Raw genomic sequence first — 27,160 nt, forward strand, 5'->3', positions numbered from 1 at the left:
CGCAACAACATCATCATGCTTATTTTGTAAAGTATGCTTGGTGTGACATGATTTCATTTTGCTAAACGTAATGTAAACAACTAGTTAACAGTGTGACGAGGGGTGAACGCAGACAAAACGTTTTACAGTGGATGAGAAAGGGTCTTGTATTGCTCCCGCATCATATTATGTAAGCTGCATTTATAACAAATAATGGCAAAGATGCAGATGTCAGCTTGTACTCTGCTTATGACGTTCAATTCATTTGTGCTGCTACGAACTGAAGAATGCGCTAAATAATGTAGACTGCCGCCTTTTTCATAATAAGAGTTTTAGAGGGGACTATAAAGTGATCTTGAATACTTGTTCAGACTTGTACTTTCAATATTTTAGGGAGGCTAAACTTGAACTTTAAGGGGCTTTAGCTCGCCTAAAAAGGGCAAAAAGCAAATTTTTTCAATCGAATATTTCATAACTTTCATTGTGATATTATGTTTCTGTTTTATTCTAAATAAGATTCCAAATTCCAAGATCTGGGCCATGTGACACGTTAATGTGTGTCTCAGGTGGATGATAGTCAATGAAGGAAAGTGCAAATATTTCGTTTTTGATGTGACAACTGTGTCAGCGCAAATGTTTACAGAAATGAAAAGTTCAAACATGCACAAGTTCATTGAACAATCTGCAATTTGGCAAACATACCGGAGCTTTGTCATAAGGATATTAAAAGTCAATTTACAGGATGAAAAAAATGTTGCATAACAGGATTAAATGGGACAGAGTATGAAGAACATGTGGGGGTCAAATGAAGTTTATGGAGGCACATGTGAAGTGCAGGCCTTGCAAAAATGTAACAGATAAAGTTGGATAAAGATAAGAAACATGCTGTATATCATATGTTCATTACGGCAAACGATTACACTATAGCATGCAAGAGGATTACTGCAAGAGCATTTCTCTTGCTGCCATGTGTTTGTGCTAAATCTCATGCTTGACCGTCCGTTGGCCTTTTTTCAAAGAGTTGAGGTGAAGGTTGTAAGAGAAAGAAAAACACGTGCAAGTTTCTGTGCTCTTCAACGTGACGTTTCGCGAAAGAATTAGTACACGTGATATCTTATGTTAAACATCTGTTACTGTTACACAAACCATCTGGGGTCATATTCCAGGTTAACAGCTCATCTGAAATTCAGTGCCAAGCTATGCCTTCCTATGAGGGTGCATCAAATTGACCTGTAGTTCTGAGGTAAAATGGAAAAGTAATATTAAAATGGTTTGCATAACTGTTTCTTGCTATGATATCAGAAAACAGCCATTAACCAAATACAAATCAATCAAACTGATATTTTAAGCTAGCAGTGAAAGACTCCTTGGGATTTATTTCAACAAAAGATTTTTTATGTTTCACAATGAGATCACGCTATAGCATTCTGAAGCTTGCTTTGTCAACATCCGATATGATGACATCACTGGTTTGTTAAATCCTGGTTTTGTGAAGGGTTGGGCGCTAGACGTGATTCAGTGGCTATTGGGACGCAATGATGTAATGAGTTGCAATGGGAACATTTTGAATTTAATCTTGCTTGAGAGCTACAGTTTTTTCCGGTCCAGAATAGGGGTGTAGATTGTGATCTCGTTAAATCCATCCATCCATTTCTGTATCATGACATAAGGGCATGTTGAAATTTGTCCCGCCGTTGAATCGTTTTGAGAAGTCAATAAAAGAAGAATACAAAAGCTGAGACCCAAAAAAGGTTTTTCATTCCTGTTTCTTCTAATAATGTAAAATATGACATGTTAAAAGAACCAATGCTATTTTATTTGGTAACGCTTTATTTTACGGTGACCTTGTTTCACGTTACATGTTTTATCCATTGTATTTACTATAAATGATGCATAGTTACATGTAACTAACCCACATCTAAACCTTAATCCTAACCATAAGTACTTAAATGTATAATGACACTGTAACACGTGTAGTGTAAAATAAAGTGTAGCCGTAGGTGTGTGACGATACTGTATCCAGCTCACATTTCAATGCAATGTGAGTTTAATGCAATGCATGCTGGGTTATTCTGATAGGAATTTGAAAAATAACACATTTATTTCAAAATTAACAATTCTCAATAACTTTTGTTGTTGTACATACAACTTGTTATATAATTGCCAAAATGCAACACTGTAAAAACGGTTTTAATTTGACAGAATCTTCACATATTTTGAAATACGGTAAAACAATGTTCAATGTTCAACAGAATAAACGGCAAGCTTTGGTGTAATTTTATTATACAAAAAATATTTTGTGGTATTTTCTGGCTGGATATTTTTAACTGGAGGTTTAACTGAAAAATTTCTATGTAAAATGATTAAAATTGATAAGGTCTGGACATAAATGAAAGTTAAGAAAGTAATAAAAAAAAGTGAAACCCTAAATAAAAGCTTCTTAAAGTAGTAAAAGCACAATTTTTTTAAACGTTTACATGTTGGCAGCTCAACCGAACAGGATCAAATGTTTTGTGTCACAATCCATCGTTACACCCCTAATATTAACCAGGCGTATATATATGGAGATGTCTATCTTTACTTTAGCAAATATTTGTGCATGCCTCAATGCTAAGCAGAAGAGAAAACATGCATGAAATACAGTCCCCCTTACACACAAGCATCTTTAAACAGCAATAACTCACCAATACAGTATTCGTATACAGTTCCCATTGAGGCCATGCATGTCTTATGTTTACACAAAAAAAGTAGGAGATATTTCTGGCATGTGTGTGACGCATGTCTGACCATATACCAATTGAGCTAACTTTTAACTTTTGCAATGTTGACACAACATTGCAAAGGCAAATAGCAGAGCATGAGAAAAGGCCTTCACGGTACATAAAGCATTATCTACAGATGAAAGGACTTCGCTTAAATTGTCAGTGTAAAACTTTTCTAATTACTTAAACCTTTAGGGGTGGTTTCCCAGACAAGGATTAGATTAAGACCGGCCTTCATTAAATTTGGACATTTAAGTAGTTTTTACAAATATGCATTACAAAATAACACTACTTGTTCGCATTTTGAGATAAAACAATGGCACTAATATATTTGAAGATGTGTCGGAGCAAGCCGTTTTCAGTTTAGATCTAAACATTTATCTTAGTCCGGCGTTAGTCTTAAACCTGTATGGGAAACTGGCCCTTACAGTCATAAACCAGATATGCTTTCTCTATCTAGATCAAAATAATTTCCTGGTTTAACGAAAATACAAATTACAAAAAAATTATTTGTGTTTATATTGAATCTGAAGCCCAAATGCATTGGTATTGGTGATATAATTGGCACAGATAAATTAAAAACACTGTTTCTTTAACTATCTGTTGACCACTATGGTTAATGTTGGTGAAATTGATTTAGGCAGGAATGCGAGTGAAGACAGAACTGAAGCCACTGTTTTTATTAAACATGGCCAGAGATCACATAGTGAAAGATTCATACTGATGCACATTTCATCACATATTTGAGTGCTGACAGTTGAGTTCATTGAAGCTGTCAACACATACAAGACCAGTCAAATGTTCTAAAACAATGATATTAAAAACATTTGAATATAAAAATGCATGTTAAAATGTTTAAAATCACTTTGTAGGCAAAGATATAATTGTGTTAAGGTCCACTGTGTGCGCTTATTCATCAACGGACATAATCTATTGCACCCGTCTCACCTGATCTCCATCATCTGGACATCTTTTTTGAATTCCCAAAACCTGGACATCAATTGTTAATTCCCATCACCTGTCTACCCCTTGTTATCTGTCTTATTTAAGTTCTCTCCTTAGTACAGTGATTTGTCTGGTATTGTATAGGTATATGTAGTCCCTGTGGTGCCTTGGATTAGATTAAACTATATTGTATATCGATGTTGCTTGAGAGTTACCTGCATGAACCGTTATGGTCCACATATTAAGATCATATCAACATTAGAAAACTAACCTACTTGTATTATTTTATGTATTTTGAAATGGATTACTTCATGATAGTCATTCATACTATTTTAAAAGCTTTAGGGTGAGACCTCAAGACATTGACTTTGCAAATATTTAGATGAAGGGTGGCTACATTGAAAATGCAAGAACAAAACATTTCCTTTGGATGCCTTTAGCCACAAATATTAGTTGGGTCATTCTATAAATGCGGGCACATCTCTGTGGGAAATGTCTTGAATATAATATAAAGCATCAACACGTATTTGCCCTGTATATTTACAATCTTTTCCCCAAACACAACCTAACATGTGGAAAAGGCCTTACGTTTTGTTTAAAAAGTGGTTTTATTATACAGTACATAAATCACTGGTATTCACAGGGCAATAGTCAAGTCCACCTTTGTTGAGTCCAAGACCAGGACTAGTCGAGACCGAATCAAGACCGAGTCCAAATGAGACGGTCAAGATAGAGACAGAAAAAGAATCCTAAAACCACACACTTTATTTGTAATGATCAGGATTGTGTATACAGCATTATGGGCTGCCAATGGAAAATGTTCCCAATCTCAGCTTGTTGACTTGTCAGTGTTTACTGCATTGAATCAACATCACTTATGCAACCGCCATTAATGCTGAAGATATGTAGAAGTTTTGACAAATCATCATTATTTTCATCAGTGCTTGCTTTAGTTGGGCTCTTGGTTCTTGTGTTTTAACGTCAGGTCTTCATTGTCTATTATAAAAGTGTGCTAAAATACAATTGTTGAGGCAATGGAAACTAAGATCCATTGGGATCAGATGATAATGCTTGTAGTCTTTGTGCAGTTACCTAAATAATTGCTCATGAGTGCATTGTGTTATTGATTTATGAGCAATGTGTGATACATCTCACATAATCTGCATAGTGCATAGTATGATGTTATAAAAGCACATAGATGAAAGACTAGAAGATATAGTATGTTTTCTCTAGCAAACCTGTGTCAAGAGTGGATTCATTGACTGTTACACAAATGGCTAACAAGAAATTTTGAGTAAAACTTGTTTTTTTATAAACATGCTAAGAAGTAGTTTAAGGCCTGGCTTATATCATGAATATAGGCCCAAAATGTCCATTATGTTACTGTCCACTGTTACCCAGTAAAGGTCAAAATATAAGTTAATTTAAAAAACATCTATACCAGCTAACACTGAGATGGGCTAATAGAATCAGTTTTATTTATGAGTCTTTTGTAATGTCATGCTTGTATTTTGCTAAAATGTGAAAAAAATATAAAGAACTAGCGTTTTAAACTTTGGAACGGTGGCGTCATTTAGGTGGTCTAAAATAAAGACATTTTTGTGTGTTAAACACTTTTTCTTATATTAACCTATAGGCAAGGATAAATTAGATACAGTATAGGTAGAAGTACAGTATGTAAAAAACTAATCATTTAAGATGCCTGCTGCCAGCGAGCAGGACTGCAAAACATCTCATCAACTACATCTATTAAAAGATTTTGCCATCTGTACACTGTATAAAATAAATAAAAAACACTATAACAGTCATGTCCACTCTTAAAATAATGAGCTTTGTCCTCTGCTTGCTTTTCCTTACAGAGACCAAACACACACGCAGCTGTTTATACACGCAGAGAACACGGACAGGCAAGAGATCAGGTGAGACACACCTGACGGCGACTCACTGATGTCACTCATCTCAAAACCTTCCGCTTTTTTGTTCTTTCTTCCCACGTATTCATCCGTCAGAGTAGAATGTGTGTGATTATGATGAGGTCGTGACAGACGATGGAAGTTTTATTCTATACACTGTAGACAAGCCTGTCATCTCTTTTGCATGATCAGGTCTTTAGTTCCCATCATCAGCAATGACAAAGCACTCAGGTGGTCAAACAAACCCGAGAGAGTAAACAGCAAAACGCAACCTGGCAACCATTGAAACATCCAGCACCGCGGGTTGCATTTTAATAGGAACGTGAAGGTTTACGTTTTTCAGCTCAAGAGGGATTTGCTAATTTGTTTGTTCGAATTCAGTTTAGCTTTTGCACGATAATTTTTTCCTATGCCAGTAAGCTCATGTGCAAGGTAAGAGAAACAGAATGGGAGAGAGCTGACAAAGCACAATAAGCCTATATGGAAATCTGACCTGCAAAGGACCTGAATTTGCATACCGAGGTCTGTCTTATCTGAAAAGGGAAAAAAATGTTCATAGCAACCGTGTGACATCACAGAAAAACAATCAACAATTACTCATCCTGAACTCACCAAAACCGGAATGCTAGATTAAAAATGGAACTGGTACCATTATGCACCATCACTTTAAATATGAATTAGATATGAATATGGAGGACATGTCGGGGGAACATGTGACATCAACTTCACGTAGAGCATAACGGGGAAATCTCTGGCTGTTGTCAAAACAAAGATTAAGCTGTTGGGTCCGTCTTGTCATAGAAAAGTTCTGTGAGGTTATGCAGCGAAAAAAGCACAAGAGACGTTACTTCCGCCCCCATCTCATCACCGTTGAACTGTGAATTATGATTTGAATCTTGGCATCCTCCCAATTCTCCCATGTGCTCCGGCCTTGTCCTTCAGTGACTTACAGAAGCCGTCGCTAGGGATACCGCTCTCAAGTTTGGGTGAAAACAGACCGCCGAGGAAAGAGGAATGGCCTGGAGTCATGCTCGGCCTTCCCCCGTTGGTTCCGTCTCATATCAAACCCACAGTCATGTGCCATGACCTCACCACAGCATTAATTCAGGAACTGTGGCAGACATACACATTGCATTGCTATAATACATTGCATTTTTCTGAAAGAACTGAGTATAGGTGAAAGGGTGAGAAAATGACTGCTGGTGTTGTTTATCAATCCCTTTACAGCCACTCACACCTTAAACATCTGGTTTACACTTTAACCATGAAACTATGAGTGTCACAGGTGCAAACTATCAGCTTTCATGCAAGTACAAATGGACAGCAGTTTGGTTTGGTCTTTCCATTCAATGACAACACTGCCACCATGTGTATATTTGACAAACACTAAAGACAAGGGAACTGTTACCTCCAGCAATGTATGCTAAAATCACAGTTTATGGACTCCTTCAGCACGGAGTTAGTCGCGCCCCCCACTGCTTCTCTGCAGCTGGCCACACGTCGGGCCGGTCAAAGAAGCAAGGGAGGGGGCCACTGTCTAGTCCTGCCCAGCAGTCTGCATTCCAGCCCTGCACAGGTGTCCAGCCATGCACAGGCGTCCAGTGAGCAACAGCGGAGGTACAAGGTTACTTGGGGAGAAACAATCCTGGCTGTAATTCAACACCATGAGGTAAAAATTAAATGTCCATTTGAAATTTGCCTAATATTGCCTATACGGCGACAACTGTACATTATTTTGGTTATAATCTAGTCGTCCATTTCCAGTCAATGAAGAATCAGTTGACAAAGTCTCAGGTAAAGGTCCGAAATTTCATTAACGGCATTTGTCATTACAAGGTTATGTCCAGCCATCAGTTCCACACAAAGTTGAAAGACATCCTCAACACAAGGGTAGTCTTTAAATATACAGTCTTCTCTGGAAATGCTCTGTTTTGTTTGATCAACTGGTTGAGAGAAATTCCGCACTCTATATAAACTGGGAACACCTGACATTATTGAAGGTCGACCACCGGGAGCACGTGGGTTGTGGGTTGGCCTTATTCTGTGGCAATTCCAAGCACTGATTGTTACTTAATTAAAATCAATATATAAATTATTGATATTATTTAAAATTATAAAAAAATATGTTATTAGAATACTTTTACATAAAAATCTAAGATCACTACTGCCCTGCAAGTGAACAAAATGTGAAACTGTACCTGAATAAAATCTTGAAAGCAAAACTGAATAAGAGAAAGCTGTCAACAAAGAGTCGGTCTTCAAATTATTCAAAATGATCCATCCACAGCTCTTACACATTCTGCATCTGCATTCTCTGAAAAAAACTGCATTTCTGCTATATGATGCAGGTCCGTAGCCAGCCAGTTGAAAGGGGAGGTTCTTTTTTCAAAAAGTGGACCTTTTTGCAGTTTTTCTCCTCCTTTTGCATTTAATTATGAGGTTCAAATACTTCATTTTGGTGACCTTTTATGCACTAATTTGTCTCCGGATGAGTCTCCAATCTCATTCATACAAAACAAAATTTCTGTTTATTTTTTCTTAATGGTTTATAAAACGGTAATTCCATATGCGTAGCGTGGTTTCATAAAATAAAGTAAATAAAATGATATTTAGGCTATGGTAGGGGCTAGACCCTTTAAGGCTTTATAAGTGATTAAAAGAACTTTAAAGTCAATACGATACTTAATGGGTAGCCAGTGAAGGGTTGATAACATTGGGGTTATGTGATGGTATTTTCTGGACCTGGTTTGAACTCTGGCAGCTGCTTTCTGAACTAACTGTAGTTTGTTTATTGATGATGCAGGACAACCACTAAGTAGCGCATTACAGTAGTCAAGTCTTGAGGTCATAAATGCATGAATAAGCTTCTCCGCGTCAGCAACACATAGAATATTTCGTAACTTGGCAACATTTCTTAAGTGGAAAAAGGCTGTTTAATGACATTTAAGATGTGATTTCGAAATGACAGGTTGCTGTCTAATATAAAGCCTAAATCTTTTACAGTATGTGCTGGAGTAACAGTACATCATTCAACTTGCAGTTTATAATCAGAAAAATTTGGTTTGCGTGTCTTTGGTCCGATAAGTAATATTTCTGTTTTATTAGAAATTAAAAGAAATTACAGGTCATCCAATGTTTCATATCTTCAATGCACTCTGCCAATTTAGATAGCTGGGAGGAATCATCTGGTCTTGATGAGATATATAGCCGAGTATCATCTGCATAGCAATGGAAGCTAATTCCATGTTTTTTAATAATGTTTCCGAGGGACAGCATGTATATGGAGAACAGCACGGGTCCCAGAACCAATCAGCCTCAGCCACAACTGACCATTTTATATCGAGCGACCTTAAAGGGATATGTCACCCTAAGAAACATTCTGTTATCATTTACTTGCTCTCGGGTTGTTTCAAACCTATATAAATGTATTTGCTCCGTTTCTTCTTACGAAGAAAGATATTTGTAAGAATGTTAGTAATTATCAGTTTTGTGACATCATCCACTACCATAGTAGGAAACAAAATGTATATTTTGTTGTTCTGTTGAACACGAAGTGACACATTTTGAAGAATTTAGGAACACGAACAGTTCTGGGGCACCTTTGACTACCATTTAATTTTCCCTAATATAGTCAATGATGTCACAGAATTGAAAATTGCTCAAATTCTTCCAAATATCTTTCTTTGTGTTCATCAGCACAAAGTAATTTATACAGGTATGACATGACATGAGGGTGAGCAAATGATGACAGCATTTTCAACACCCATCGACCCCCATTCTACCGCACGGAAGCAAAACGATGCATGGTATATATGCCTATGACGCTACACAAAGCATGGTCATTTGTCGTCCCCTACTGGCGTAATTATGTAACATGTAAAACGAGTAATCCTAAAGACATATTTTGACTCTTAAAACACAGGATACGTGTAAAAAAATACCGTTACAAAATAGCCTTTATCCTAAAGACAAATAGCATAATATATCTTTTCGAGATTAGCAAAAACATTTATTGAATATATTGAGACACGGGTTGTGGATCATGCTCATGGTTAAAATGTAAGTTCAGCTTGTGTGACTTTAAAAACTGATTTATATTTTAGGACCATTTAGTGAATACGACTTCTGACAAGGATCCACTGCCCACCCTGATGTTTTCTTTATTTTTTACTTTTTTATTCAAAGAAATCTTTGAAAGTAACAATATTATACAGATCACACAATAACGCACACAAAGAGGAAGATAAAAAAGGATTAAGAAATAATAAAGACAAAATAAAAATAAATAAATACAGAAAACCTGTCCACCCTGTTGTGAGCGCGGCTCTGGGTGCGCGATGGCGTCAGGCAGCTGACCACGCCCCCATCCGGGGAAATGACAGTCACTCGTTCTCCAGCATGGCGGCGTCAGGTGAGGATTTTAGAGATTTGAGGCTGGGCCGGCTGGGAACTTGCGGGTGTCATTTGTGCTGGATAAATGTATTTCATTGGCACATAAAGTGTGGTCGGGATGTGTATTAAGCGACATGGCTGCGTTGCGTGATTTCAAACGGTTGAGTTGTCAAGGGAGGCTGCGCAGATCTGGCACCAGCAGCTGTGTGAACGCATGAGCGCACAGTAATGCAGTTTATTTACTTTCTATTCAGACTCCGCGTGTACACGTCATTTCAGCAAATAGCACTAAATTGTTTCACAGAAATTGAACGTTACGCGTGCAGTCCAGCCCGTGTCTGCATGCTTGTGTTTTCATTGCATTGCTATTGTGTTTAGTTGTCAGTATTTCATTGGTTTTCAGTGATTGTCATTAAGCCTGACAAGCTCTGACGAAACAAACGATCTTGCATAAATGTATGAATAAGCGCAGAGTGTAGGGAGGGGATGCTTTAACTTCAGACTTTCCCGTGTTTGTCTTAATATATAGATGACCGCATGTTTCATATGGAACAACAGTTTCACCTGTCAAGCTTTCACTTTTGATCTCGTGCAAATCCTCTTCCCTGTCCCGGGACAAGCGCTGTCTGTTTTTATCATCTTCACTGTCCAGGGACAAACACTCTCAAATATAAAATAATCTTCACTGTCCTGGGACAAGCGCTGTTTGTTTTTATCATCTTCACTGTCCTGGGACAAGCGCGGTCTGTTTTTATCATCTTCACTGTCCTGGGACAAACACTCTCAAAGTTATAATCTTCACTGTCCTGGGACAAGCGCTGTTTGTTTTTATCATCTTCACTGTCCTGGGACAAGCATGGTCTGTTTTTATCATCTTCACTGTCCTGGGACAAACACTCTCAAAGTTATAATCTTCACTGTCCTGGGACAAGCGCTGTTTGTTTTTATCATCTTCACTGTCCTGGGACAAGCATGGTCTGTTTTTATCATCTTCACTGTCCTGGGACAAGCGCTGTCTGTATTTATCATCTTCACTGTCCTGGGACAAGCGCGGTCTGTTTTTATCATCTTCACTGTCCTGGGACAAACACTCTATATCATCTTAACTGTCCAGGGACAAACACTCTCAAAGTTATAATCTTCACTGTCCTGGGACAAGCGCGGTCTGTTTTTATCATCTTCACTGTCCTGGGACAAGCGCCGTCTGTTTTTATCATCTTCACTGTCCTGGGACAAGCGCGGTCTGTATTTATCATCTTCACTGTCCTGGGACAAACACTCTCAAAGTTATAATCTTCACTGTCCTGGGACAAGCGCGGTCTGTTTTTATCATCTTCACTGTCCTGGGACAAGCGCGGTCTGTTTTTATCATCTTCACTGTCCTGGGACAAGCGCGGTCTGTATTTATCATCTTCACTGTCCTGGGACAAACACTCTATATCATCTTAACTGTCCAGGGACAAACACTCTCAAAGTTATAATCTTCACTGTCCTGGGACAAGCGCTGTCTGTTTTTATCATCTTCACTGTCCAGGGACAAACACTCTCAAATATAAAATAATCTTCACTGTCCTGGGACAAGCGCTGTTTGTTTTTATCATCTTCACTGTCCTGGGACAAGCGCGGTCTGTTTTTATCATCTTCACTGTCCTGGGACAAGCGCGGTCTGTTTTTATCATCTTCACTGTCCTGGGACAAGCGCGGTCTGTTTTTATCATCTTTACTGTCCTGGGACAAGCGCGGTCTGTATTTATCATCTTCACTTTCCTGGCACACACACTCTATATCATCTTAAGTGTCCTGGGACAAACACTCTCAAAGTTATAATCTTCACTGTCCTGGGACAAGCGCTGTTTGTTTTTATCATCTTCACTGTCCTGGGACAAGCATGGTCTGTTTTTATCATCTTCACTGTCCTGGGACAAGCGCTGTCTGTATTTATCATCTTCACTGTCCTGGGACAAGCGCGGTCTGTTTTTATCATCTTCACTGTCCTGGGACAAACACTCTATATCATCTTAACTGTCCAGGGACAAACACTCTCAAAGTTATAATCTTCACTGTCCTGGGACAAGCGCGGTCTGTTTTTATCATCTTCACTGTCCTGGGACAAGCGCCGTCTGTTTTTATCATCTTCACTGTCCTGGGACAAGCGCGGTCTGTATTTATCATCTTCACTGTCCTGGGACAAACACTCTCAAAGTTATAATCTTCACTGTCCTGGGACAAGCGCGGTCTGTTTTTATCATCTTCACTGTCCTGGGACAAGCGCGGTCTGTTTTTATCATCTTCACTGTCCTGGGACAAGCGCGGTCTGTATTTATCATCTTCACTGTCCTGGGACAAACACTCTATATCATCTTAACTGTCCAGGGACAAACACTCTCAAAGTTATAATCTTCACTGTCCTGGGACAAGCGCGGTCTGTTTTTATCATCTTCACTGTCCTGGGACAAGCGCGGTCTGTTTTTATCATCTTCACTGTCCTGGGACAAACACTCTATATCATCTTAACTGTCCAGGGACAAACACTCTCAAAGTTATAATCTTCACTGTCCTGGGACAAGCGCGGTCTGTTTTTATCATCTTCACTGTCCTGGGACAAGCGCGGTCTGTTTTTATCATCTTCACTGTCCTGGGACAAGCGCGGTCTGTATTTATCATCTTCACTGTCCTGGGACAAACACTCTATATCATCTTAACTGTCCAGGGACAAACACTCTCAAAGTTATAATCTTCACTGTCCTGGGACAAGCGCGGTCTGTTTTTATCATCTTCACTGTCCTGGGACAAGCGCGGTCTGTTTTTATCATCTTCACTGTCCTGGGACAAACACTCTATATCATCTTAACTGTCCAGGGACAAACACTCTCAAAGTTATAATCTTCACTGTCCTGGGACAAGCGCGGTCTGTTTTTATCATCTTCACTGTCCTGGGACAAGCGCGGTCTGTTTTTATCATCTTCACTGTCCTGGGACAAGCGCGGTCTGTTTTTATCATCTTCACTGTCCTGGGACAAGCGCGGTCTGTTTTTATCATCTTCACTGTCCTGGGACAAGCGCGGTCTGTATTTATCATCTTCACTGTCCTGGGACAAACACTCTATATCATCTTAACTGTCCAGGGACAAACACTCTCAAAGTTATAATCTTCACTGTCCTGGGGCAAGTGCTTTCTGTTTTTATCATCTTTACTGTCCCGGGACAAACACTCTTAGTGTTTATATTCTTCACTGTCCTGGGACAAGCGCTGTCTGTATTTGTCTTTGCTGTCCCGGGACAAACACTCTGTTTATCATCTTCACTTTCCCAGGTGTCATGAATTATAGCAGCATGTCATAGACCTGTAAAGGTAACTTGAGCAGAGAAGAGCTTCTTGCATTTTCAGTCTAAACCCCCCTTGGCTGAGTTATTGTGCATATATTGGGCAGAGGGATAGTGTTGTTAAAGCGTTGAGTCTTTGTTTTGGTTGTGTGGTGGGTTGTCGTCGCCCCACAGTAAACACGGATTACATTTGGAATGTCCTAACAGTGCAGTTTGCCACAACAGAGTCCAGAAGCATATAGTAACTCACAGCAATGCTTCTCCACGTGTTAACCATGACACTTTCCATAAGAGAGGGAATTTTGCATGTCAATAACCAGCTTGTTCTTGTTGTCCAAGCAGATTTAGTTTCTCTTTACAAGTAACACGTTTTTCCGGATTTCATCTAAATGTTAAGTGTATCATAAGTGCATTTCTATTTATCTAGAAGAAACTTTTATTTCATTGTGATATCAGCTGGATCACAAACATATTTAATGAATATATACTTTACAACACCAGACCTATGTTCATAATCCATAATCTGGAAGGACATTTATTGTGTTTTTTTGTTTTGTTAAAATTGCTATTTGTATTACTGTGGAACTTTTTTTGCAGTAATATTCGTGTTGGTTTTAAACAATTTTGTATTTTTTTTACAGGTAAAAATAAGACTAAGAAGAAGGGTAAGACTCTTACCCTGACTGACTTTTTAGCTGAGGACAGTGGGGGAAATGCTCCTCCAGCCTATGCGCCTACAAAGCCCACTAGCTGGGCGGATGAGACTGATGACTTGGAGGGAGACGGTGAGATTCAGACTCGATTAAACCACAACATCAACCACATTTCATCCCTTGCGTTATTTGTCTGTCTGCATTGTTCTAGCACTTAGAGATTTATGCAGGTCAATAGTTGTCAATTGTGTATAATATGCCTTGTTTACATAAAGTGTTTTTGCCAAGAAGATTAAAGTTACATAATTTAAATACAGGGGCGTTGCCGCACCTGGTTAAACAGGTCTATGAGTGTGAGTTTATAAGAATTCACAAAACATTCTTCTTAACTGCCATATTTTTTCTTAAACTGTAATCTAAGAGACAAAGTAAGGAAGGTTTTGTATTCCCGAAAAACGTAAGGCAGTTCTCAAATTTTTTCTCAAGATTGATTTACACAAATACAAATAAACTGTAACGTGTCAAAGCAAAAATAAACTAACAATTAACCTAAATCTCTCTTATGCTGTTTTATATTATAAAAATAAATTTTAACAGCAAAATTATTATACTAGTTTGTTTTCAGAAAAACGTCAGGGGTGCAATGGAATTAGTGCTGCACGATTAATGATATTGCCTTCGCCATGACAGGCTATGCGATTACTAATGGCAAAATGTTGCGATGATATTATAGAAACAAGTGCATTCGTGGACGTGACAAGACATCCATTCAAAGTGATATAAGCCCATTTTCTTTGGGAGGAACAAAAACGAGTTGTCTTGTGTGGCGGTGGCGCGTGTGCTTGGTCATGTGACTTGCGGGGTGCAGTGTGGAGACGTGAGAAATGGATGCAGAGCAGGCCAACACTGAACTAGTGCCCAGAAAAAAAAGCTTTCTCTGTTATTTGACGATATTATTTTTGTTTCAGGATATCAGACACTGAGCACAGAGAGGTACTGTGCAGAATTAGCAAAACTAAAGTTGTAAATAAGAGGAACCAATTAATGAGAAACATCAATAAGTTTTTATTCTGCCCGAGATGCAAGCACGACCTTGACTGTACAAAACATTTGTACCGCTACGAGAAAAAGCGACAGCTGAGGCCTTGCACGTTATGTGTGAAAAAACACTTCAACAGTCCACTAAAAGGCCATGGAGAGTCTTACATATGTATCTTTCGAACACAAAATGGCATTCTCTATTACTGAACACAGTTCGTCCTGTATAGGCTACATTCAGGTTGGAGAGGTATTTTATGTGCTGCTAGTAATGTATGTGTCTGGACGAGCATTGCGCCGATTTATGTTTCTTCAAACTGACATGTTCGACAACCTCATGTAGGATGTTGGAGGGCTTCATTTTCCCAGACCAACGCGAAGTGTGTTATAGAACTTTACCACTAACATAGTCATCCATTAACAGAAAATGTGCATTTGACATCTGAGTTGCACAGACCGATCAGCATTCAACGCGAGAGAGATATCAAACTTTTTAATAATTCTCACTGTGCTTTAATGTCATATGCCAATAGATGTGCGCAGTACGGCAAGCACACCAAAATCCACTGATGTAGTAACGTATACAATTCAGGTTAACTTCTGTACCTTTCATTATATGACAGTTGAGTTTGCATGAACAAAATTTGGCATGAAATACTTATTTGCAAGCCTTGGTGTAGCAAGCAAGGCGGGATGAGAGCCGTGAGGGAATGACCGAGACCGGTGACGCAAATTATAATGAGTGTCAGCTACGAGTTACACTGGTCTCGCATCTCTCACGGAGGAGCTTCGGGTGCATAAAAGGACGAGCGACAGGAAGGTAGGATGAGAGAGGATCAGGCCTGGACTTTGTTGTGTATTATGTATGTGTGGCATTTTACTTTTGGTTTGTTTGTTTGCTATATTAAAAGTTGCATTACGTTCGCCGGGTTCCCACCTCCTTCCTCCCTTTCTTGAACTTTGTTTTACATGGAAAATATTTCCAATCAATTATATTCACTTCCACTCCATTAATTAGATATTAATTCTCTACTTATCTAATCACCGTCATATCTGAGCCCAAAATGGACACAGCTTGGACTGATTCAAGATAATAAAAAGACAAGCATTTCTACATTGTAATATGTGTTTATTCTTTTAAGATTGTATTGTTTCATCTTCAGTTAGTGTTAACAGTTAAAGTCCCATTGAAAGTAAAAATAACAAAATGCAGTTTTTTTCGTGAAATATTGCAGCGTTTATTGTAAAAAGTTTGTCAATGTGGGTCATTCTCTTTTTAAAATGTGTGTGCCCTTATAATCTTTAGTTAAATTCTGAAAATGCATTTCCTCCTGGAATGACTATTCCATTTCAAAGTGCAACGACTGTTTTTATAGATCCAATCAAATCGCAGAGAAAGACAAAAACATAATTTTTCTCGATACAAATTCAATTTCACTTGAAAATGCGTCAAAATACAGAAGTAAAAACAATCGCAACTTCCAGATCAGGGACTTTAAGGCTAAAAATTAAAAACCTTTATTTTTTATGGCAAGTGCAGGTTTTATACTGTTTTTATTACATGTCAACTGTAAAAACACAATTTCTGACAGCAGTGTGTTTGTGTGCATGCGTTTTACAGGTTTAGTCTATAGTCATGCATTAAACTAAAAACACGATTTAAATACTTTAGATTTTTGTATAAACTCACCCTAGTTTATTAAACCACCGTCTATACTTAAAATCCTTAGATAAATCATTATATTCAGTAAGAATATTAGTTATGTGGTCACAACTGATACTGAAAATTAACAAATAAAATGATTTAATGTAGTTTAATTTACTTTTACAGTTACTACGTCTTGGCACACAGAAGATGACTTGTATCGTGCACCGCCTATCGATCGGTCCATTTTGCCGACGGCTCCACGTGCCGCCCGCGAGCCCAACATCGATCGCTCCCGGCTGCCCCGCAGCCCGCCCTACACTGCCTTCCTGGGCAACCTCCCCTATGACGTCACTGAGGAATCCATCCAAAACTTCTTTCGTGGCTTGAATGTGAGTTCTCCCTCCTGCACCATTCCTATTTCATTGAAAGTTTTAGTTCATTTACATTTTTCTTGTCAAAATAGGCTCTGCAAAGTGCATCTGCATTTATTTTTGCCTGTGCACCTAGTTGGAAATTGTGCAGAGCTTTTCAAACAATTTTCATCAGTTTGCAGAAATATGCTCTAAAACACGTTTCGTTCATCCAGATGAGTGCGGTTCGCCTCCCAAGGGAGCCCAGTAACCCAGAACGGTTGAAAGGCTTCGGCTATGCAGAGTTTGATGATGTGGACTCTCTGCTGCGTGCACTTAGCCTCAATGAAGAGGTGAGAACCAATATTCAACCATCTTATTAAAACACTTTGTTTTCGAGTTTGTCAATAACCGATTCACTCCGTGACTGTAATTGTGAATTATAAAACTGAGTGTTGATGTTTGGATAAGTTTCTATTGACCACATGGTGGCGTATGTCTTCCGCTGCGCTTGTGGACGGTCAAGATGCAGGCTCACCGCTGTGTAATGCTCAGCAAAGTTCTCATAATAACCCATCTTCTTATTCTCTTTAGAACCTTGGAAATCGTAGGATCCGTGTAGACATTGCTGACCAGTCCGGTGATAAAGGTGTGCATGGACACTGCATTGCGCTGGTGTTATGCAGTATTATGCAAGTTTGAACCTGTATTATGTGTATGAGACTGTGAATGTGAATTTCATGTTCACAGTGACATTTTTACTTAAACAGAAACTCTGTTTTGTGTTCTTCTCAGAGAGAGATGAGCGATCCATGTCGGGGAGAGAACGTAACCGCAGTGACCGCGACATGGGCCCAGATAAGACTGATTCTGACTGGCGAGCGAGGCCTAAAACTGATGTAGACGACGGACCGCGCAGAGATGACGCCTTTGGAGAGCGTGAGTGTTTGTTAGAGCAGGAGTAGATTTTATTTCAGTTTTAGATTTGAAACTGAAATACCTTACATACTACTTACCTTAATGGATGAATGTACCTTTAAAGGGGTCATTCGACACGGTTAAAACAAGTATTATTCTTTGCTTTAGGTATAATACAATGTACATAGACGATTTAAGGTTTAAAAACGCTGTATTTTCCACATAATGTGCATGTTTGTATCTCCTCTTTGCTCCGCCTCTCTGAAACGCACTGATATTTTACAAAGCTCATCACTCTGAAAAGCGAGGTGTGCTATGATTGGCCAGTTCACTAGTGTGTAGTGATTGGTCGAATACTTCACGGAAATATAACGCCTCTCAACAAACAACCATATATATCTTAAAGAGTTTGTGTGAGATAGAAACAAGCTTGCATTACAGCAGGGAATGGGAACATAATAAATACCGCGAGTGCTTCGGCCCGTCTTGGTCAACCAGTGTTACGCCATGTCTCGTCGCGACAAAGACAATAAACTCCACTATAAACACCACATTTGTTGCCTCTAGTTGGAACATAATTTCTGATTATTAGGACTTATGTTGTCTTTTTTTCCACGCTGTGCACGTGTTTGCATTTGCAGAGCACACAAAGAAACATCAAACTCAACTCGCGTTAGTCCGTAACAAAGTATTTTACAATTAAAATATACTTACAGGAGCCAGACAGTCCTTGCGCAGTTTTAACAGTTGGAATTGCCCCACTTTTTAACAAAATGCTTCCTTGGATAGCCGGTCTTGATCTCTCCCAGATTCGTGAAGCAATCATCTGTGAAATGCGTTGCACACACTTGAATATTCAGACTGTACTTTTCCCGAACAGTGTTCTACATAAAATGTAACCATTTGTTTTTAGTTGGCTCTTCCTAGTGAAGGGCAGACAAAGAGGCTTTCGTTTCAAAACGAAACACACAGCGTCTCCACGACATGGCTGCGCCGGCGACGGACCGTTACAAAGAGATTTACAAGACCGCCCACCTTACTTGCGTTTACATTTGGGCGGTCTTAGTCAAATCATACCACGAGCTGACGTCAATTTGCCGGGGTGTGGTTACACAAGGCGTTTCAGGCAGGTCTGGGTGAGCATTCGCTTCTGGATAAAATATATCTTTTGTTCGGACCCTTAAATCTTTGCTATTTTACATGTCTAATACATGCATTGGCAACTTATAACACACCAAAGACAAAGAAAAACACCTATTTCCAGCAAATCACCCCTTTAAATCACTGTGTGCTCTTTAGGATCCAGAGATCGTGATCGCTATGATTCAGATCGGTACCGTGATGGCCAGCGGTGGGACAGTGGAAGCGATCGCTATGATGGAGGGAAAGAGAGATACCGGGAACGTTATGACGAAAGAGACCGCAGGGACTACGACAGAGGTATATAATGTTCTTTTAACTTACAATTCTCCACTAACAAACAAAGGTTATTTTAGTTAACTAAAACTATTAAAACAATTATTTTAAATAAAATAAAACACATTATGTTAATACATAAATTAAAACAAAAGAAAATAAATGAAACTTGTATAGCAATACATCAATAAAAAAATATATATATATTTATAAAAATGTAGACTACAATCAAGTAAAAATGATCAGTGGACGCGTACAATTTTCTTTTCTCGACGACGAAATAAAAGTCATGGGAGCAAACACAAGTGCCCTTTCCGTCTGTTCCCAACTTGTCAGTGAAGCAGATGCGTTAAGCAGTTAATGCGTGTGGGGGAAAAGCAGACCAAAAGAGCCTACATGATCAGCTTGGCAAAGCATTTCACCAACAGACATACCCACCCGTTTCAAGAACTTTACATTTAGTCATTTAGCAGACGCTTTTACCCAAAGCGACTTACAGATGAGGTAGACAATGTGGACTAATAATGGGTAATACTTCTACTACATTTATTCATCTTAATGGTTCATTTCAACCGATTTAATAAATATTTCAATCCATTTAAAATATTAACAGTTGTATTTATTAACATTTATCAATGAACACACATGAATTAACAACTAGATTTCTATTAAGTTACATAAACAAATTAATTAATTCTGTAAAAAGAGATTTATTGTTAGTTCATGTCAGAATGAATTATGTTATGTTTTAATGAATTAGCAGACAGCAAACACTGAGACAGGTACACTTTTAAGACTGTTGATACATGACACTCATACTGTATATAGTTCTGTGTGGTGACAAGTTATTTTTAAATAAGGGGGAAGACAAACTCAAAAGGAAGTTGGCAATTCCGTGAAAATGTCAACCTTACCATGAAAATATTTAGTTTGTACCAAAGGTTTTTACTATGGTAACAGCACAGATATTAACATTTGGTGGTTCACAAACCCATGTGAGATCTCTCTTCAAATTTGTAAAGCATTTGTTTTATTTTTAGTGCATGGTTTTTCATAGTCAGGTGCCTTTTTTTCAGGATTGTCACATCCATAACGCTACATATTCCTCATAAATGGACACATGAAAATTTAAATAAAGTCACTATTTTATGTTCTATAAAGAGGCATCACTTCTCCATTCATTGTGTATTATTGCTTCAGGATTGTGCATTTTATTTCACAGAAATTCTTTTGTCGTTTTTTTGCCACAGAAAGTTTGTCGTCTCCCAAAAACACATCATTCTTTGTCACATCCATAACGCATGTTTATTTCCCTTTTTAAAAATAGAACATTTGTTCATAGACTGACTTTTTTTATGTTTAGACCCTATCAACAGGAGTTTGGTCAAATATAAACAGATGGTTCAATATATTCGTAATAAATTAATTCTCTGAGCATTTTTATGTCATGTCCACATTGCCCAAGGCAGGAACGCACTGGAGTTGTAAGAGTACATAAAAAAATATTTGATTATGTTTCATTGTTTATTATTTAATGACTTCCTGTATGTTCTTCTTGTATGGTATGGATTTACTATTGGTATCGAAATACTTTTCTTGGGTATTGTATCGAAGTCAAAAATTTGGTATCGTAACAACTCTACCACAGAATTATGTTTTAACCATATTAGTATTAATCTAACACTTTTTGTCTATTTTGACACATTGTCAATTTATAGCTGATCAATTTGTATGTTTTTTGGCTTGAAAAGTCTACTGACAGTCCTGTAAAAGCCTTTTTTGTGTGTGTTTTTTTTTAATTCCAAAAGTTTCTCTTGTCTTAGCCATCAATAAACTTTATTCTATCCAGAGTCTTCTCTGTCATTATTTCAGGCTACGATTCTCGCAGTGGGGGTCGCCGGCCATTCGGAAGCGGTTTCCGCCGTGACTATGGCGACGATCGCGGGGGCGATTACCGTGGCAGCGGCGACCGTCGTGACGATTACCGTGGCAGCGGCGACCGCTATGGAGATCGATACGGTGAACGTGAAGACCGATACGAGAGGCGGGAGGAGAGGCGGGAGGACAGTGGTGAGCTTATGCATTTGACCTTTGGCTATGAGTCACTCAAATAAGGTCATTTAAACAGCCTGCTCCTGTGTGTAGGTCCCCTGCAGAGGCCCAAGCTGAACCTGAAGCCCCGCAGCGTTCTCAAAGAGGAAGACAAGAGCAGCGGTCCGCCAGCGCCATCAGGGCGAGCCGCCTCTATCTTCGGGGGAGCCAAACCGGTGGACACGGCAGCTAAAGAAAGAGAGGTGGAAGAGAGGTTAAAGAAAGAACAGGAGAGACTGCAGAGACAGCTGGTGGAGGAGAAGAGCAGGGCACCTGAACGCAAGCCCAGGGAAAGGTACAACACACAGACACAAATGACATTAACAACAAGCAAAAGCACTCAAGGGACAGAGTTTAGATATTTGTCATGTTCTCTTTTACTAATGAACGCTGTTTACTAAGGCATCCAAGCTGGCGAAGTGAGGACCAGGGAGCCGAGCGCTCACGAACAGGAAGTGAGTCATCACAACAAGGAAGCACGTCAAGCAGGGGTGAGTGATCGGCGTTTGCTTCTTAATATGACTTTGCCCTGATTTTAAATGATAAAATAAAATAGATTTATCTACAATTTAATTGTTCTTATAACAGGGGCTATGATATCCTTTGCTTCTCTCTGACAGGGCCTAGACGTCGGGAAAGTGAGCGCTCTGTGGAAAACGAGGTTTTCAGTAGCCATGATGAGGAAGCATCTTCCCATGGAAACCAAACCACCTCTAAGCAGGATGGCCTGCCATTGCAAGTCGTTCTAGCCCCTCCCCCAAAAGAAAACGCTTGGGCGAAGAGAAGCTCCATGAGCACGGGATCCAGTGAGAGTGACACTAAACCTATCGTCTCTCCCAGCAGCAGTGCTCCACCCAAAAGGTGAGTATGTCAACCCACAATGCAATGCAAGTGAACTGGGACCCCGAAAAGAGACCACGTTTTTGACTTTTATCAATTCCTAACCGATCGATTCAGATCCCAAAATTTGATTTTTGATTGTCAACCCTATCTGAGACACTATCAAAAGCTCAGTTAGATCAGAAAATACCAGATTTTTAGACAGCGTGAATACACAAAAAATCTGACTTCAGTATCTTTTTAAGAGTGTAAAATGTTTTTTGCTTTGTTTTTCAGCTCGACAAGCTCAGCTGATGTTCATCTGAAGAGTAAAGGTCAGATTTGTAAGAAGCAAATCTATTGAGACATGAAAATGATGCAGGCGTGGAAGAGAAAGTCAATAGAAGTCATTTTTTTAAACTCACTAGTGAAAGTGACTAGAACTTCACTATGGATTTTCGTCTTGAGTTGTCCTCCACACTGCTAGACACCAGCTCTCCTTACAGATGAAAACAAATCAGATGGGGTTCGCCGAGATCGGGGTCCCTCTCGGGGTCGTGGTGGTGCCACGGGCTCTGGAGCAGGCAGGGGACGTGGAGACGCGGCCAGCCGAGACAGACGGAAGGAAACTGACAGGTCAACTTGTTTCGCTGTGTTTTTATCGATAAACAAATGAGAATGTAAACGCTAGTTGACAAAAAGAGAACTCTTACAGGGACAGTTTACTGTAATTCTAAAAATCAACGTTGTAATATTTAAAATGGAAGTTCCCAGTAGCTACAGAGTCTTTGTAATAAGTGCGCATGTGCATTTGAGACTATTGTGTGTTTGCAGAAGGGATGTGAAAAGAGAACAAGATCTCAAATCAGCACCAGAGCCAAAGAAATATGAGGAGCCTCCGAATCCTGTGAGTGACAGAGCTAACACCCACATCTACTTTCAGACATTCTCTAATCAAACATTTCTGTAATGGACGCCTTAATTTAGACAGAAGTGGAGATTGTAATGTCAAGGTCACAGACTGTAATTGTAGTCCTGGCTTGAAACAAATACAGCTTGATGTAAATATTTATTTGAGTCTAGACACATAATTCAGATCAATTAGATTTCTAGTATCAAGCAGAGGATGTTTCGGCGAATACTGAAATGTTGCCTTATCCGTATGGATAGTTCACCCAAAAATAAAAATGTTGTCATTTATTTACCCTCATGTGCTTTAAAACCTGTATATCACTCTCTGTTCAGTTTAATACAAAAGAAGATATTTGAGAAATGTGTCTGTGGTTTTGAATTAATACAATGGAAATCAATGGGGGTCACTGTTATTTGGTTACCAACATTCTTCAAAATATCTTCATTTGTGTTCTGCAGGGGAAGAAGTCATACAGGTTTGGAATGACATGTGATGGTGTGTTTTTACATCCTGTCCCATCTGGCTTTTCATGACGACAGTCTTTTTCAAACTAACACAAAATTTGTTAGGATGTGGCTTTCACGGAAGCTCAAATAAAGCAGTTTAATAGGCAGATGGTCCAGACTTTAGATTAGATTAGATTCAACTTTATTGTCATTACACATATACAAGTACAGTGTAACGAAATGTAGTTTAGGTCTAACCAGAAGTGCAGTTAGCAAGTGCAGGATATACAGTTAGAATAAATACAGAATACAATATTGAGAAAATATTATACAGTTATGAAAAAAAGTTACAGTAGGTATGTTCTATGAAAATATGACAGTAGGTATGTACTATGAACAATATATACAGATGACTATATACTATATACATTAACACTATGAACATTAATGTACAGGTGGATATGAGCAGATAATAATTTAGACTAAACAATAGTGCAAGTGATTAAGTGTGCATTAAGTGTGCAGTTTAAAAACAGGTGTAAGTTTTAAGAGGCGTTATTTCAGGTTTCGTAGGTGTCCAAACATTTCTTTTAAAGCAAGTTATTCAGTGAGCTACACCTTTAAGAATTTAACCTGGAATAAACAGAGCTAGACCTTAAAGATGTGACCTTTATTTTTATAAAGATCTTTGACCCATTATAGGTCAAACATTTTTGTGTTCCCAATCCTTGGAAAGAATTCTTCAGCTGGAAAGAATTGCCATGAAAGTCTTTCAACGATATTGTTATGGTTGTGTTGTGGACCCTGCTATTTTCTTAAATTGACTTTTAAAACTTCTGTATGGTCATGTTCCTCATTCCTGGTGTGACCTACATTATCATAAACTAACAGCGAACAGTGCTTCTAAAGCAATTCCCCGTTCTTAATGTTCATTTCTTAAAAATGCTAATACTTTATTTAAATCAAAAGTTGTATATGTAAATATGTGTGATAAACAATGAACCAACATCAAGCAACAATTGTATTTGTATTACTGTAACTAACAATATCCAATAAATGCTGTAAGAATATTTTTTTAAAGCCAGCGTTATGGATGTGACGTTTTTAGTCAAAACTTGAGTGTAGAGTAAAAAGACTGCATTTATTACCTATATAATCTGTTTAAATATTTATAAACCCAGAGTCCAGACATCTGAAAAATATCAGTCTAGGTTTCATTTTTAAAATAGGGAAAAATGCATGCGTTATGGGTGTGACAAAAGAGGATGCCTGTTTTTCAGAGACCACATTCTTTTTAGGTTTTCTGTGATTAAAATGTAAAAACCAGAAGCAATAAAAGCAAACTTTATACAATAAAAACAGTAACTATATAAAAAAATGTAATGTGCCCATTTAAGAGAAACATGGACCGTTATGGATGTGACAATTCACTTTAGGGTGGAATACACTACACGACTTTCAAAAGCTGAACAGATTTTAAAAAAACTAGACATCACACACTTGCAGACTTTTTTCGAAAGTTTGCAGCGAAAAACAGGTCATCATACAATACGCAATAAAATCTGCATACTAATGCAGACTGTCTGCAACAAGTCCAGACTGAAAATCTGGGCAGAATCTGAGTAAATGTCGTGTAGTGTATGCCAGCCTTTACCTGACTATGAAAAATCATGCTTTCAAATCACCACTTATAAGGGGCGATTTACATTTCGCGTCTAAAACCACACGAAACCATGGACCACGCTAGCCTTTGAGACGAGGAGGTATAAACAAAGAAAATGTGTAGTCCTGACGATAGCCAATTTAGTGACTTATCGCGCGATATATAAACTTGACGTTGGTAGTTTTTGGTGATGCATTACATCACCATTGTGTTTATATATGCATTTGTTTGCATAAATGAATTACATTAACATTTTATCCGATGACGCTGTATCTGTCAGCGCTGCCAAAAAGCGGGGGTCGCGACGACAGTCGCACATACAGGCCGAACAGCGGCAGGTGAAGAGACTTATACTGTGCTGTCCTGATGACTAAAGCCAGTTTAGAATAGTTATCGACTGGTGTCAAATCCTCACACTTTAATATGAAAACAAAATACGCGAACAAGATGCTCTATTGTTTAAATACGGAGGTAACGAAAACAGCAACACATCTACAATAACCTGAAAAACCTGACTTACAGATAGTTAAGTTAAATATGACATGTCACACATAATCTAAAGATCCTTGTTCTTTAAAGGGGTGTACTTGCATTATTTTATTTTCATTACTTAATCAGTGGCATAAAATATTTATAAAATGGCAATAATATCGACTATCGCAATTATCTCTGATGCAATTTATCGGCAAACACAAAGTTGCTATCGCGACGACCTAGATACAGTATATGGATTATATGCACTGAAAAAACCTGGCAAACTAGATTTATTAATGCTGTGATCCTCGATGTATCCATCTTCAATGAACTTGTCTTTAATGGTTAGGTTGGTTCTTGTCTCATGACCTGCTTGTGGCGTTCTGAAAAGTTGAATTCTTTTTATCTCGATGCAGCGCCGGCACGTCTAGACAAACGGGAGCGTCGCTCCCTATTTGAGCGCGCTTGTCGCGCGTCTACATTTAAATAAAAATGCACACGCAAAAGACTTGAAATGTGAATGGTCCCTAATATGACCATGTCTCATGGTTACATCTCACTGTCTGTTCTTGTTTCAACAGAAATTTAGCTCAGCCAGTAAATATGCAGCCCTGCTGATGGATGGTGAGCAGGGAGACGATGAAGAGGGCGGAGATTAAGAGGAACTGCACTGGCGCCGCTCCAAACTGAATTACGAAATTAAACCTACAGCTTTTGTTTCATGCAGCACTGACGGACCGGGTTCTGTCCTGTCAGATAAAAAAAATGTTTGAAGCTCCCTCTTCATCAGAACTGTATTAAACTCTAGTGGGAGTATACAGGATTTGTTTTCAAGTACGAGAATGTTGAACGTAAGATAAATGATTATGACTAATTACTTAATGGGGATATAAAAAAAAAACACGTTGAGAGGATTGAATTGCTGCTGTTCGCGTACATCATAAACCGAGTGCATCGCTAGCTTGGTTTGCTTGTTGAGTGGCTGGAAAATGTAGACTCGAGGGGAAACGTGACGCAAATCCAATTCTTTCCCCAAATGTTAGGGCTTCCTCTAAAGATTGTTTACAGCAGCTGTGACCTGCATTGTTCGCCCACCATTAATAATTTACACAAATTCACGTCTTAACTCTTGTTGGCTGACAAGTCGAATGGTTTTGTATTCAGCGATAACAGCCGCTGAATAACGGCCAGCAAACGAATGCGAACCGAATAGATTCAGTTTGATGTTTAGTTTTTTTCTGAAAGCCACTCCTTTGGACTGATGTGCAATAGGAATGAAGTATTCCTCTGAATTTCAGTGTGTCAGCGACAGAGACTGCTGCAGCTTCAGGTTGAGCATATATCTAAAGGTAGTGACATGAATGCTTATTGATTCAAACTGTGTACCATCTGAAAAATAATAAAAGACTACACTGA

General features: G+C 38.7%; 1 protein-coding gene across 2 annotated transcripts; it reads left to right on the top strand.

Moving 5' to 3' along the window:
* Positions 1-9,927: 9,927 nt before the first annotated feature.
* Positions 9,928-27,160, top strand: eif4ba (eukaryotic translation initiation factor 4Ba). Of its 2 annotated transcripts, none has more exons than XM_079478676.1 (15): positions 9,928-10,010; positions 13,957-14,100; positions 16,838-17,043; positions 17,241-17,357; positions 17,599-17,653; positions 17,800-17,943; positions 19,222-19,362; positions 21,211-21,408; positions 21,484-21,724; positions 21,832-21,920; positions 22,050-22,290; positions 22,546-22,583; positions 22,755-22,884; positions 23,083-23,155; positions 26,326-27,160. In XM_079478676.1, the coding sequence occupies exons 1-15, from the start codon at positions 9,998-10,000 to the stop codon at positions 26,401-26,403; spliced, it is 1,908 nt and encodes a 635-aa protein (XP_079334802.1). In that variant the 5' UTR covers positions 9,928-9,997; the 3' UTR covers positions 26,404-27,160. The 2 variants fall into 2 exon arrangements, with proteins under 2 accessions (XP_079334802.1, XP_079334803.1); XM_079478677.1 differs by having other exon boundaries at positions 9,965-10,216.

Source organism: Barbatula barbatula, assembly GCF_947034865.1.
Source record: "Barbatula barbatula genome assembly, chromosome: 17".
Classification (NCBI taxonomy): Eukaryota; Metazoa; Chordata; class Actinopteri; order Cypriniformes; family Nemacheilidae; genus Barbatula; species Barbatula barbatula.